Here is a 12,558-nt window from a genome sequence, read left to right as displayed (position 1 = left end):
CGCCATCTCCGTGTTCTTATACTACGTCAAAGACGGGTTTATAAATGCTCATATTTGCGGACCTCTACAGCCAAACGTTCTTCAACAGGATCCATTGTTCATGTTTCTGCTGTGGCTTTTAAAAACAGCGGTATTAGGCTATGAAACCGGAAATGCGAGACTCAGAAAGGATGTGGTTAGCAGACCAATCACAGCCTTGTAGGCTGCGAACGGCTTGCGGAGCTTTGACTGATAGTCAGAAATTTTTTGGTGACGCACGCAAAATGGTTGATTTGACTACGCAAGGGGGGCCATGTGTGTCTTGTGTGTCTTGCGTGTCTAAAACCAGAGTATAAATCAGCCTTAACAGTTGTGAATCTCAAAGAGAGACTGCGGGGCTGATTTCTCAGCACAAATGTTTTCAGGAACATTTCTTTGAACTATTTTTATAATGTCCAAATGTCATTGCAATCTATCCAATCACAAGAAGACAATGAGATTAGAAGAATGCTAAAACACACCTCTTGAACATGTCCGTCACTTTCTTGTGATAGCTCCGGGAGCCCCGTGAGGGAATACGGCACACTTTGAAAGAGGTCCTAGTTTCAGATCTTTATCATTATTCTTCATCGCATCATTTAATGCAGTTCAAAATACAGCGTCAGCTCCATGGGTAGGGGCCAATAGAAGTCCTATTTGACCCAATTTTGATCCTGTAAATCCAACATTTTCTCTGAGATCTAAACCTCTAGAAAGTTTTTTTTTTAAAAGATCCATCTTTATTTCATACTACTGCCATTGGCACTATTGTGGTTATTTTTTCAGTGTATAAATATGATCCTGTGTTGAGACCTGTGCATTATCTATCCCAACTATTTAAATGATGAATTACATTATAGTTTTTGTCATAGTAATGATGCCGTTTGAATCCCTCTCTCTGTGCTGTGTCCCTGCAGGAGCGACTGACTGTCGAAGCCCCGAAGAGACACAAGGTGTCCGTGCACGTCCTGTCCAGAGAGATGGACTCCTGTGAGTATCTGGTTTCACATGTTGGTTTTTGTAGGCTTGATTTAGATGTTCGGGGGGGTTCGTTCCGTGTCGGTTGAACTGAGTGTCAAAGTGTGTGTTTACCAGGTCCAATAGTGGGAGAGTTCCCCGCTCAGAATGACGTCAACCTGGCTCCTGCTCCCTCCCTGCCACAGGTAAGGTCACGCTTTATGTTGATGCTTCTGTGTTTGTCGACCTGACCGCTTTCCCAACTACTGAGGCATTTAGTTCATTCAGATTCATTTTAGTATTATATTGGCTACTTAAGTCCTAAATGATAGAATAATACAATTTTGGACATGCATGGATGTAAACTGAGACATAATCACTGATATAAGCACAATGCCATTGCAGGCGCTCCTGTTAGAGCACCAACGTCTAGTTTTCTTTACCATAACTAGAGTTTAGGGAGGGTTCTGCCCTCAAAGACAGACGAGGCAGAGTGGTGTGAGAATGGTTTGTCATTTGTTTTGTTTTTTCCTCGTAGCCCACGCTGGTTCAGGACATGACAGAGTTCAAGAGGAGCCTGCCGCTCTTCCCTTTGGTCAAGCCTCACATCAACTTCATGGCTGCCAAACTGTGAGGGGACACTGGCAGGTCAACATGCAGCAGCTCGGAAGCGTTGGGGAGGGCAACTGCCAGGGGCCCCGCTGTGTTTCCCCACCTACACCCCACCCCTCTCAGCTTTCCATCAGGAAGCCTCTAATCTCTCTGTCTGTCTGTCTGTGTGAGTGTGTGAGTGGGCAAGAGGGATGAAAAGAAAAAAGTGTGTATCTGAATCACAAAGTTAGCCGTGGTTGTCGACATAGCTGTGGTGACATTAGAGGTTACTTAAGACTCACCTCCATGTTGTAAGTCTGCAACACTCACACACATCACAATACTGCGCAGGCTGTTGTAGAGGAAATAGATACAATTCTAAAAAGATGAGGGTCAAATCCCTTTTTAATAGAGTTCAAGTGTCATGCAGAAGCTTCACAATAGGAGGTTTTTATTTGAATTATTCCGACATGCTGCTTTGAGAATGATAGCTGGGTTATTGTGAAGAACTGGGAGCTGTAGAAGTCAAAGATATTGGCTTCATGAGGGTCCTCTGTTTTATTTGTTTGACTGGTATGTTTGCCATGTGACTCTCCAAGGCGCCACAGCTCTCCTTGAGATGCAAAAGACGCTCGATCACATGAGCCATTTTAATCCAAATTGTTGCATTTCTGAAGAATATCTCTGCTCCGAAGTTCTGGTTTTAATCCTCGCAGGGTTTGAATTGTTGCTCGTAAACTGGTAAAATGTTGGGACCCTTTTGAGGAGCTGTTTGAAAAAAAAACTGCTCAACACAAAGAGCGCCCATGGAAATTGTTTTTATTTTAATTTTATTGCACTTTTACAGTAGTATGTAATTCATACACCTCAGGGGTAACTCTATGCTGTTTTTTAGCATTACATTTTACTAGTGATTGACGCAAATTAAAAATACAAACCCTTTTTATCAGTCTGCCATTAGGCCATTTTGTTCACATCACAAGTTGTGATCAAATCCGTATTGGCATTCTCCAAGTTATTTTTGTAAAACTGAAGAAATAACAGTTTGTTTTTCTTTTTGTATGCTCCAGAGAGATTGTCGTTATTCTTACACTCTGTGTCTGCATGTGAGACTTTCTGCAGCTTGTGCCTTTCTTGCATTCAGAGGGGGTGGATATTTAGTTCCTAGCTGCACTGGACTGCACCTGGTCCGATTCGGGGCAAAATCCAGGAGTCTAACCCTAAATGGCTGGACTTTGACTCTTACAGCAGAGATGTTTAAAAAAAATGAATGTCTAAAAGTGGTGAAGGAAGAATTGAAATAATTCCAGTCTGGATTTATTTATTTTCTTTCCAAATATATGCACTTCTCTCACTAAGCAATAAACGTAATGATGTGGACGGGGACGGGTGTGACTCACGGCTTTGCACTGCTGAGTCTCTACAGCAGCTGGATCCGCACTGATCCCACATTCCACCCTAAAACCATATCGAGGACGCGCGTTCGCTACAACCACGACCCCACGCTCTCTCAGGCGCTAACCAGCTGTGCCGTGTCCAACTATTGCTGGTGAAGCTGCCAACCTCTCTGATTTCTGGCGGTTTTTAAGCAGAGTTCTATTTATTACTCGGCCTGAAAGCGGGTACAGTGGTACCCGCTTTCAGGCCGAGTTCAATTACTCACACAAATGATGTTGCAGTTTTAAAGCATGAAAAGCCTCTTCAAATGTTTTCCAGTATTTTGCTTTTTTCAACCAGATACCAACTTCTCAATTATTTTAAGTAACAAAAAAATGCACCATTGACTTCTGTGGTCAAAAAGCCAAAGACAACCGGCAGCAGCAGATATAAAGTAAACTCTAAACCCCGCGGGCCGGATCTCGACGGCACCTGGGGGGATGGTGACGAAGCCTGTTTCCATGCAATGTCCCGAAGAAATCAGCAGCATCACATATCAGGCTTTGGGTGGTCCATTCACTGTCAACCTTGTGAAGTTCCTCGTGATTGGTTTAGAATTCAAAAGGCAGAAGCATCTTTTAAGTTCCGAGTGTCTTCGGCAACTCCAGAGACTGATTGTCCGGTGATACGAGAGCGCTGGCATTTTGAGTTGATTCTTTTTATTGTCTCCTGTGTGTTTCTAATTAATAAACTACTGAATGGAGTTGTATGTATGTGTGTCTATTTAAATGCACCGCCATTGGGAAAAACTCAGAACTCATTCTGTCTCTAAACTTACGACATCAGGAGGGAAGAAAAGCGGACGGCAGTGATGAGCCCAATACTCCCAGTTTGTGGAAGATTGTAGAGCTTGAATAACGAACCAGTTAAATGGCTAATGTCAGGGTTCAGTGTTTCTGTACTTGACACCGCAAAGAACGAACACCAGAAAATAATACCATATGTCCCTATACATACCCACATTTTTTTCAGAATTTTTAAACACGAGGGGGTGCAATTTCATTGTTTCCAGGCCTCGTACTTTAACGCACTTCTAGAGATTAAATCTGATTTCACATTCGGGGAATATGATGACACCTTTGCAGATAAGTCATCACAAATCCAGATTTTAAAAATATCGAACTATGTGCGCGCAGAGCAGCGCCAAAGAGACGCCATTTTCCATGAAAATGGAAGTTTTAACTCACCCGTACATTATGCAATCTGCTCCATATTTCTCATGTCATGACCTCCTGACCTTGAAGACACCCATATGATAATTTCCATCCTAGTCATAGTGGCAATAGGAAGTTACATGTTTCTACTTGTATACCTTCCTCACAGATTATTCAGATCCCTCTCAAAATGACTGAAGACATTAATAAAGCATCACCTTGAAAATTGTACGGATCCGTTGAAGTTCAATCCTTTTGCCATGAACGAATTAACCCATGTAACTCGACTCCACATCATCAGATCCTTTCTAGATTTCACGTCTGATGAGACTCCATGCCCGGCGTGCTGTGGAGCGAGGGCCCGCTCACAGCTGCTTTGTTTTGTTTCTTTAAGTTAGTTGTGTTCTTTAAAGACATGTATATTTATCGATTTTTAACTCGTCCGGTCTCCCATCCATTGTGACAGTTAAACTGCCTCTACCCTCCTGCTAACTATCCATCTCATCTTTTCCAAGAACCTTCCTGACATAGAAACTTCTTTCTACGGACTTATACAAAAAGATAGGATAGGATCTATCAAAGTGTCACCAAGGTTGCAGAAATACAAAGTAGTAGGTAACACAGTTTGTGTTTCGTGTCCTCCGTCACAGACTTGCACAGTATGTTGTCATTGTTTTTAATAAAGAATAATCAGATGTTTAGAAAACACGTTGCCTTCATTCTCATTTACACACAAATGAAATAGGGAACATTTCAGACATTTTTTAAATGAACATAAGAAAAACAACAAACAAATGAAAGGTACAAATTCTGTTGTGTGGACTTGCATGTGTCTCCTCAGATGTCCCTGTAAATCTTTTCCCACAAACATCACAACTGAATTGTTTCTCTCCTGTGTGGACTCATGTGTGCCTTCAGAGTTACCTGTGTGCCTTCAGAGTTACCTGTGCTGTAAATCTTTTCCCACAAACATCACAACTGAATGGCTTCTCTCCTGTGTGGACTCTCATGTGTTTCTTCAGACTCCCCTGTTGCGTATATCTTTTTCCACAAACATCACAACTGAACTCCTGTGGCCGTGATTTTTTCTTCTGCTTCACTCTAAAACGTTTCTTTCTAACCAAACAACTGGAAGACATTTTTCCAAAATGACACATGTGTTTTTGAAGGAACCCCTTGTAGGAAAACAGCTTACTACACTTGACGAAGCTGAAGGATTTGTTGGAAATGTTACATCCCACATGACTTACAAGGGCTGTGTTATACTTCAAGGCATGCGCAGCAGACTCGGGAGCCCTGGTCTCCTTCCAAACATTGTCCCTGTCTTCACTTTCAGGTCCAGAATCTGACAAAGGTTCCTGCCAAACACCATAACTGACTTCAGTCTCAGAAGAACCTGAAGCTTTTACATCATCAGCATTTTGATGTGGATGACGATGTGGATTTAGGTTCCCGGCTGGTCCTGATCCCCCACAGTCCTCTCCATCAGTTTCTGTTTTTATCGGTGTCTCCGATCTGCCGGCTGGAGGCTCCGCCTCTCTGCTGTCCTCCGTCTGGCTTTGATGAAGGTGCGAGTTCAGAGGTTTGTCATCTTCACTCTTCACATCAACAGCGGTGAATGGGAACACGGTGATATCGGCCGCCTCCAGCACATGAAGCTGCTCTCCCTCTAGACAGGTCCAGAGATCCCGCTTTTCCTCTTTTATGTGGAGGGGCTCCGGATCCTCCTCGTCCAGGTCCAGGCACTCACCTGGGACACCAGCTTTTATCGGCAACAGCTGCTGGACATCTGCAGGGAGCACATTATGGACAACGGAGCTTGATTAAGTACTGTTCTACTGTTAAATTCATAATCATTTCTTAGTTTCATTCATTCTTTCTATGTAGTATTAGAAGACTTTTCATTGAACTCTCTCTCCCATGGTGATATCTACACACCAACATTGGTGTGTCTCCTGATGAGTCATGAGACAGCAAGTTCCAAGTCAATATGTCTCTGTTTTATGGGCGCCTGTTGCCTTGTGAAAGAGCAGTGCTCCCCAGATGGAGCCATGGTTTCCAAAATATCATATCATACCCATGTGTTGCATATCAACATGTGCGGAACAATCTCAGCTCTCTATATTATGAGTGTCCATGTATCTGTGGTCGCCTGTGCCCAGGTCACTGGGTTGCACAAGTCAGCCAAGACGAACAACTTGAATCCCCACTTTTTGCCTTTGTCCTTCGTGTACCGGGTCACTCCCATTTTGGCCTTGGAGGTGACCATTCTCTGATCCAGAACCAGGTCTGTGTGGGGATGGTAAAAGGCCTTACAGCCACTCTTGATGGTGTAATCAGGGTTCCAGTTGGAAGAGTTCGTCATGTTCATCCGTGCCTTTTTTCCCCTCTCGTTGTGGACATCTTCATCAGGGTCGCTGAGATGAAGGTTCTACAATCCTGTATCGGTCGCATGGTATGATTTGTGATGGAAAGGACAAAAGTTGACTCTGCCTCCAGTAATCGACAATACTGTCCAGCTTTACAATGGCCATGTACAGAAGCAACCCACTGTACTTGTAAAAACACTCAACCTCAAAGTCTGACCATTTGTTTTTTTTCCCTGTTTGACCTTTATTCGGCAGTCTGCTTGTTTGTGTTTTGACGGTGTCTGAACAGTTTCTTCCGGGCAGAACAGTTTGCAGAGGTCGAGGGGTGTATGTGTGGAGGTGGAGTCGAGCCGTAGCCCTGGTATGTGAGCTGGTTGAAACCTGGAGATGGGGGAGAGGAGCCGTGTCCGAGTTTTGGTCCGTCTTTAACGGTGAACACCCAGGTACTTGTAAGATTTTACAGTCTCAATGTCTATACCCTGGGTGTTCACTGGTACTGGAGGAGAGCGTTTACCCCGGCGGAAGTCCACCACCAGCTCCTTGGTTTCACTAGAGTTGATCTGGAGGCGGTTCCGCTGGCACTTCCCTATAAAGTCCTGGTTCAGTTCCCTGTATTCCCTGTCATCATCGGCGGAGAAGAGGCCAGCAATTGCAGAGTCTCGGAGAACTTTTGCAGGTAGCGGAGCTGCGTTTAAAGTCTGAGGTTCATATGGGGGAAGAGGAATGGAGCCAGAACGATTCCTTGTGGGGCCCCCCCGTGCTGCAGGACACCAGGTCTGACTCACACCACGGGGTGGAGATGGACAAGGACCAACCTCTCTTGGGTCTTCATCAGGTGGGATGTCAACGCCACCGGCCTAAAGCCGTTAAGGTCCTCGGGCCCGCGGTGGGGTCTTCAGTACCACGCAGGATGTCTTCTATAGCTGTAGGACTTCCCCCAGCCTCAAGCTCAAGTTGAATATGCGCTCCACTATCCCGCACAGCTGGCCTGTGCAGGATTTGAGGAGCCTTGAGCGGATGCCGTCTGGACCAGTGGCGAGACGACATCAGCTCACCTTGATCCACCTCAGTTCCTTCCTCACCTCGTAAAGGGACGCGCTGGGGGGGTTGGGTGCTGTGTGTGAGGAGTGTGGGGGGGAGCGGAGTGTGCACTTTCATATGAACTGAATGAATCTCAAAGTGAACGAACTCCAAGTTTTCATTTTAGCCAGCTTCTGAAAGAGTGCATTAAGTGTCCAACACAACAGGTTAAAGGTGAAAAATGCCAACGTGTACCTTGCTCTGTCCTCGAATCTTTACCGGTTTCTGGAGTTGGCTGAAGAAACGTTCTGAAGTGCACTGTTATAAAAATAAATAAAAAATAATAATCTCCAATATTAGATTTTCAAACAAATAAGTAGACATTAGTCTAATACATTTCAATTACATCATCAATACAGTGACTGAAACACTCACACTTTAATACTTTTCCATAAACTGCTTTGAGGTCTTCCTCCAAGCGGTCGTCCAGCTTCATTTGCATGCTGGTGAGGACATCAGCCGTGTAGTCGGTGCTGCCTTTTTTCCCCAAAAGCAGAAGAGGAAAGTACCCCAGAGCAGCAAGCCTGTCCAACTGAAAGAGATGTAAGGAAATCAAAGGCATTGAGCCTGAATTTCACAGCAGAAAAGTATGAAGATCCAACAGCTTAGCAAAACATCAAGTGCAGTTTATTTACCTGCAAATTGCAATTACCCCTCCTATTGCGTTAGGGTTGGCATTTTTTTAAAAACATGAATTTGTTTGTTGCATCAAGGCTTTTTGACTTTGTCAGGAACCTCTATTTCCACAAAATAAAATGTCACTAAATTATAAAATGCTCTGGTTGAAATTATGACCTTTGTGTTTGAGTCGGGTTCGACCGAACTGTAACAATAAGATTTGCTTAATTGGCTGTTGATGGTTTGACCTTCCAAATCTATTTATTTTGTGTTATGACTTGTTCTGCTTTTCATTTTGTTTGTATTTATATTTTGTTCCTATTGCTGAAAAACTTTACCAAAGACTTACTTTTTTGCCTTTTTCTTGAAGTAAATATATACATGGCTTGAAATTGACCCGTTACACCATAGATATTACTAGTTAATATTAAAATGAAAAATAAAAACACATTTATTTAAGAGATGTGTTCTGATAGTCAGGTAACACAACAACTTTTATTCATATGATTGTCTTGAGGTTCATTTGGCCATTTTCTTAATTTAAATTGAGGGGTATACTGACCAAGAAAAGGCTGATAGATAATTGTTTTTAGAGTATTTTACAGCTGATTTAAGGGTCAAAACTGTCCCATTAACATAAGAGATGATAACAGAAAGCTAACACAAAAGGAAGGTTAAATAGATAGAATATTGTAGTAATTGTATTATTATATTTACCTATGATTACAGTGTCACTTTCAAAATGCCTCCGAGTTTATTTCAAGGCCATTTAATATCATATAAATGCCCACCCCAAAATCAAAAACAAAATTAATTCAGAATCAAAATGATTTATTAAAAGCCACAACATTGAGCTATAACTATTATTCCTTCGTTGATGAAACAGTGACTGTTACGAGCAGAGGGGGGAACACAGTAAATCACCTCTGTAGTATTTCAAATTGTGTTACCTGGTGTGCTTACCATCTTAAAGCTGGAGTCTAACACATGTGTGCCATTGCAGTTTTTCTTCACTCTTTCTTTCCACTCCTTTTCCTCCGCTGCAAACTTCTTCCTCTCCTTTACAAGTCTGTCCTTGTGTGGCTGTTGGGCCTTACATTTAGGACACGTTTTGCACGCAACATAAATATGTTCCTGGCATGACACACATCTTTTCAAATTGCGTGTCCCCTTCTTGTCTGCAAAAGGATGAAGTAAACAGTTAGTTCTTGATGGACCTTTGAAATAGGAGTCAGAGTATATCGTGAAACATGGACATGGTCAATTGTTTGCAGGGATGTTGTTTAGTTTAGCCTGTAAGTGTGTCAGTGTATTTGGATAGTTTTAAAACTTGACGGTGTGGTATTGGTTATAAATGTATGTTGGTACATTGATATTCACGCAGGGACTTGGGGCCCAGTGGGAAGCACAACCTGGGACAGCGTCTGTGTGTGGCGTAGTGGTAACGCCACTGACCTCTGATCTTCTCCCATCCGATGATAGAAGTTGGAATCCTGTAAATTCAATTTATTTAGATAGATTTTTTTGTACTACAGAGTTCATTACTCGGTGTTACATCCCAACTGGTTTTCAAACCTACTGGTTTCCCTACACCTGCGCGCGTTGTGTTCACTTCCCCGCTGCAGCGGTTCTGTCTGGTCAACAGATTCGTAACATATTCACAAACATAATGTTGGAGATCTTCAAGCCACATATCCATTGCGGCGATCACGATGTATAGGTGAGCACTGCATCAACTGCACCACCACGTGTGAAGAAACATTACTTTGTTAACATGTAATGTTAACATTATGTTAACATTACTTTAACATAAAAGCGTGTAATATACTAGTTGTATGATTGAATTTGTCACATAATTCGATTAATCGCAGAAAAATCATGCGATAAATCACTTAATTTTTTACTAGATAGATAGTAATGCACCGAACAGTTGTTTGCCAACCGTCAATAAACCTCGAAGAAGACCACGTGTGCATGACGTCAGAGCATGGCGGGAGCATGCCGCACAAAATCTAACCGGCTTGCATTGCGTGTTGTTCGCCGGCGATCGATTCTGCGTGCAGCTGGCTCATCTCCAGCCCAACAGCTGGTAACACGTTGCTTGTAGTAGTGCCGACTCCAGAACCGGCAACAACAACATATTTGTTGAATGCATTTCTTCATGCGTAGTTGTGTCGCGCTCACCTTTACAATCGGGATCGCCGGAATGGATATGAAAAGTGTCTTGAAGATCTCCAACAACATGTTTGTGAATATGGGACGAATCTGGTAACCAGACCAAACCGCTGCAGCTGTGACGTGAACACAACGCACGCACTGCCCGGGAGGGAAACCAGCAGGTTTGAAAACCAGTTGGGGTGTAACACCGGGAACAAAAATGAAAAAGCACAAACCTGATCTGTGTAGCTTAACTTGAGGGTTCAGCCTCCAGTAGTTTGGTTCGTCGCTCATTTTCTCTGAAACGAGAAAGGTTCTCCTCATGATCTGCTGCAGAGACTCTTCTGCTTCTCTTTCTTCTCCTTCTTCTTCTTTGAGGTTCATTGGCGATGACAAACTACTGTTTGGTGCGTTACCGCCACCAGCTGGTACAGATTGTAAATCAGGACCTCTTAGTACTTCCATTATTAAAATGTTTAGTTATACAAATTACTATGACATGTAATATGCATTTAATTCAACAAAATGTGTGTTTTTCTAAGATACTGGGGTGTATTTTAGACTCCTATGTCTGACTGTTGCTACAATACAGACTGATATATTATTTTAAATATGTTGTCTCTTTTTTATAAACCTATTTGCACATTATCTTTATTATTATTATTATTTATTAATATTGTTGTTATTAATATTATCTGTATTCACTATATGTTCGAGAGGAACGTACTTTCAAATCTTCTGACTTTTGACATTAAAGCTGACTTTGACTTTTGACTTTAATAGCACTTAAGTTCTTTTTTACAGAATATTAATTATATCTAATTATACTTTTTCCTTGCCAAGGCTTCTAATTAGTTGTCTTCTTTCATACTCATATTTCTGACAGTATAAAAAAACATGTTGTATTGTTTCCTCTTGCCCACAATAGTCACACTTGTATCACGTTTCCCTATTTTTTAATAGCGTACCACTGTTTCATCGCTGCTGTTCCTTCCTGCACATCTTATTTCTCCCACTTTCCTCCCCTATAATAATACTTTTGCTTTCTGCTTCACTGAAATTGACTGCAACATTTGTGCAGCTGTTATTTGCAGTTTCTTTTGCAGCTGTATCTGTCACTTCATTACCTTTGACACCAACATGTGCTGGAACCTGTAGGAGCACTACAGTCAGACTCATCATTTTAATTATGTGTAATGTTTGTTGTATTTCAATGAGGATGTCTGGTCTACTGACTGAAGGATTATTCTGTAAGCTGTCTCTGATGAACAGGAAAAGAGAATCTCCACGCTGTACCAGATCCATAGAGCTGAGCAGTGGATACCATCGTCTTGGGACCAGCACAAGACACAACTTGCACCCGAGTGCCTGATACCACTGCTGCTTGTCCCGCTGCCATACCACTGGGACTGCCTCACCTTCAGAGTCCGATGTTGCTGCTCACTATCCTGCTGTTGCTCTTCCTCCGGTCACCATCCACGGGGATTCCTGTATGCATCTCGGGGCTCAGCCTGAAGCCTTGCTCAGCTAAACTCCACACCATCAAGAGCCATGGTCCCTGGTCGGTGCTTGCAGCAGGAAATGGAGGTGCTCCCCGTCCTGGACCGGGTTCAAATCCCGGACCTGCTAAAGATTAAGTTTGCTTAATATAGACTGTTTTATTATGTGAGGGAAAAAAACCTAATTAAGCGTGCTTACCGGGTTTCGTGGGGATTGATTGTTCTTCACTAAATGTATTGAGTTCATCGCAGAACACAACATAGTTTCTTTTGCCAAGACATGCTGACTCAATAGACATGCCTGACAATGGAGGATTTCGTCACAGAGACATCAGACAAGCAGCTTGATTACTGGCTCGTTGGTCTAGGAGTATGATTCTCGCTTCGGGTGCGAGAGGTCCCGGGTTCAAATCCCGGACGAGCCCAAGATTACGTTCACCTAATGTAGACTACTTCATCATGTGAGAAAAAAAACATAATCAAGCATGCTGAATGGTCTTTGTGGGGAATAGTGGTTTTCGTGGGGAATGCTAGATTGCCCTGTTCTTGCCAAAATGTATCTGGTTCATCGCAAAACACATATTTCCTTTAGCCAAGCCATGAGTACTCAATAGACGTGCCCAAAAATGGAGGATTTCATCATGCAGACATCAAACAAAGAGCTTGTTTCTTGGTTTG

General features: G+C 42.7%; 2 protein-coding genes and 1 non-coding gene across 6 annotated transcripts in view; 2 read left to right on the top strand and 1 right to left on the bottom strand.

Annotated features, from left to right (window-relative positions):
• LOC137779595 (insulin-degrading enzyme) overlaps positions 1–3,706 on the top strand; it is a 28,530-nt gene extending 24,824 nt beyond the window's left edge. For all 4 annotated transcript variants that reach the window (XM_068567555.1, XM_068567557.1, XM_068567554.1 and 1 more), the window contains 4 exons: positions 936–1,008; positions 1,114–1,181; positions 1,514–3,154; positions 3,211–3,706. In XM_068567555.1, the coding sequence (XP_068423656.1) occupies positions 936–1,008; positions 1,114–1,181; positions 1,514–1,609 (237 nt within the window). In that variant the 3' untranslated portion in view covers positions 1,610–3,154; positions 3,211–3,706. The remainder of the gene's footprint in view (positions 1–935; positions 1,009–1,113; positions 1,182–1,513; positions 3,155–3,210) is intronic.
• Positions 3,707–4,875: 1,169 nt separating this feature from the next.
• Positions 4,876–10,765, bottom strand: LOC137779820 (uncharacterized). Its single transcript, XM_068568015.1, has 6 exons — positions 10,618–10,765; positions 9,637–9,717; positions 9,188–9,402; positions 7,982–8,138; positions 7,802–7,864; positions 4,876–5,946 (listed from the first exon to the last, which is right to left on the bottom strand). The coding sequence occupies exons 1-6, from the start codon at positions 10,763–10,765 to the stop codon at positions 5,078–5,080; spliced, it is 1,533 nt and encodes a 510-aa protein (XP_068424116.1). The 3' UTR covers positions 4,876–5,077.
• Positions 10,766–12,233: 1,468 nt separating this feature from the next.
• On the top strand, positions 12,234–12,305 carry trnap-cgg (transfer RNA proline (anticodon CGG)). The gene has a single exon. It is a non-coding gene; the product is annotated as a tRNA-Pro (tRNA).
• The last annotated feature ends 253 nt before the right edge of the window (positions 12,306–12,558 follow it).

Source organism: Clinocottus analis, unplaced genomic scaffold (genome assembly GCF_023055335.1).
Source record: "Clinocottus analis isolate CAN_PGR_092001 unplaced genomic scaffold, fCliAna1.0.p SCAF_8, whole genome shotgun sequence".
Classification (NCBI taxonomy): Eukaryota; Metazoa; Chordata; class Actinopteri; order Perciformes; family Cottidae; genus Clinocottus; species Clinocottus analis.
Note: the sequence above shows the minus strand (reverse complement) of the source record. Positions and strands in the feature narration are given on the sequence as shown.

What these genes read in the sequence shown, in the direction of transcription:
- LOC137779820 (XM_068568015.1), bottom strand. Translation starts at nt 10,765, where the DNA reads ATGAACCTCAAAGAAGAAGAAGGAGAAGAAAGAGAAGCAGAAGAGTCT. An exon ending in TAGACTCCAGCTTTAAGATG is followed by an intron (nt 8,139 to 9,187) that starts GTAAGCACACCA and finishes CATCTCTTTCAG; the next exon opens with TTGGACAGGCTTGCTGCTCT. An exon ending in TTATGGAAAAGTATTAAAGT is followed by an intron (nt 7,865 to 7,981) that starts GTGAGTGTTTCA and finishes TTTTTATAACAG; the next exon opens with TGCACTTCAGAACGTTTCTT.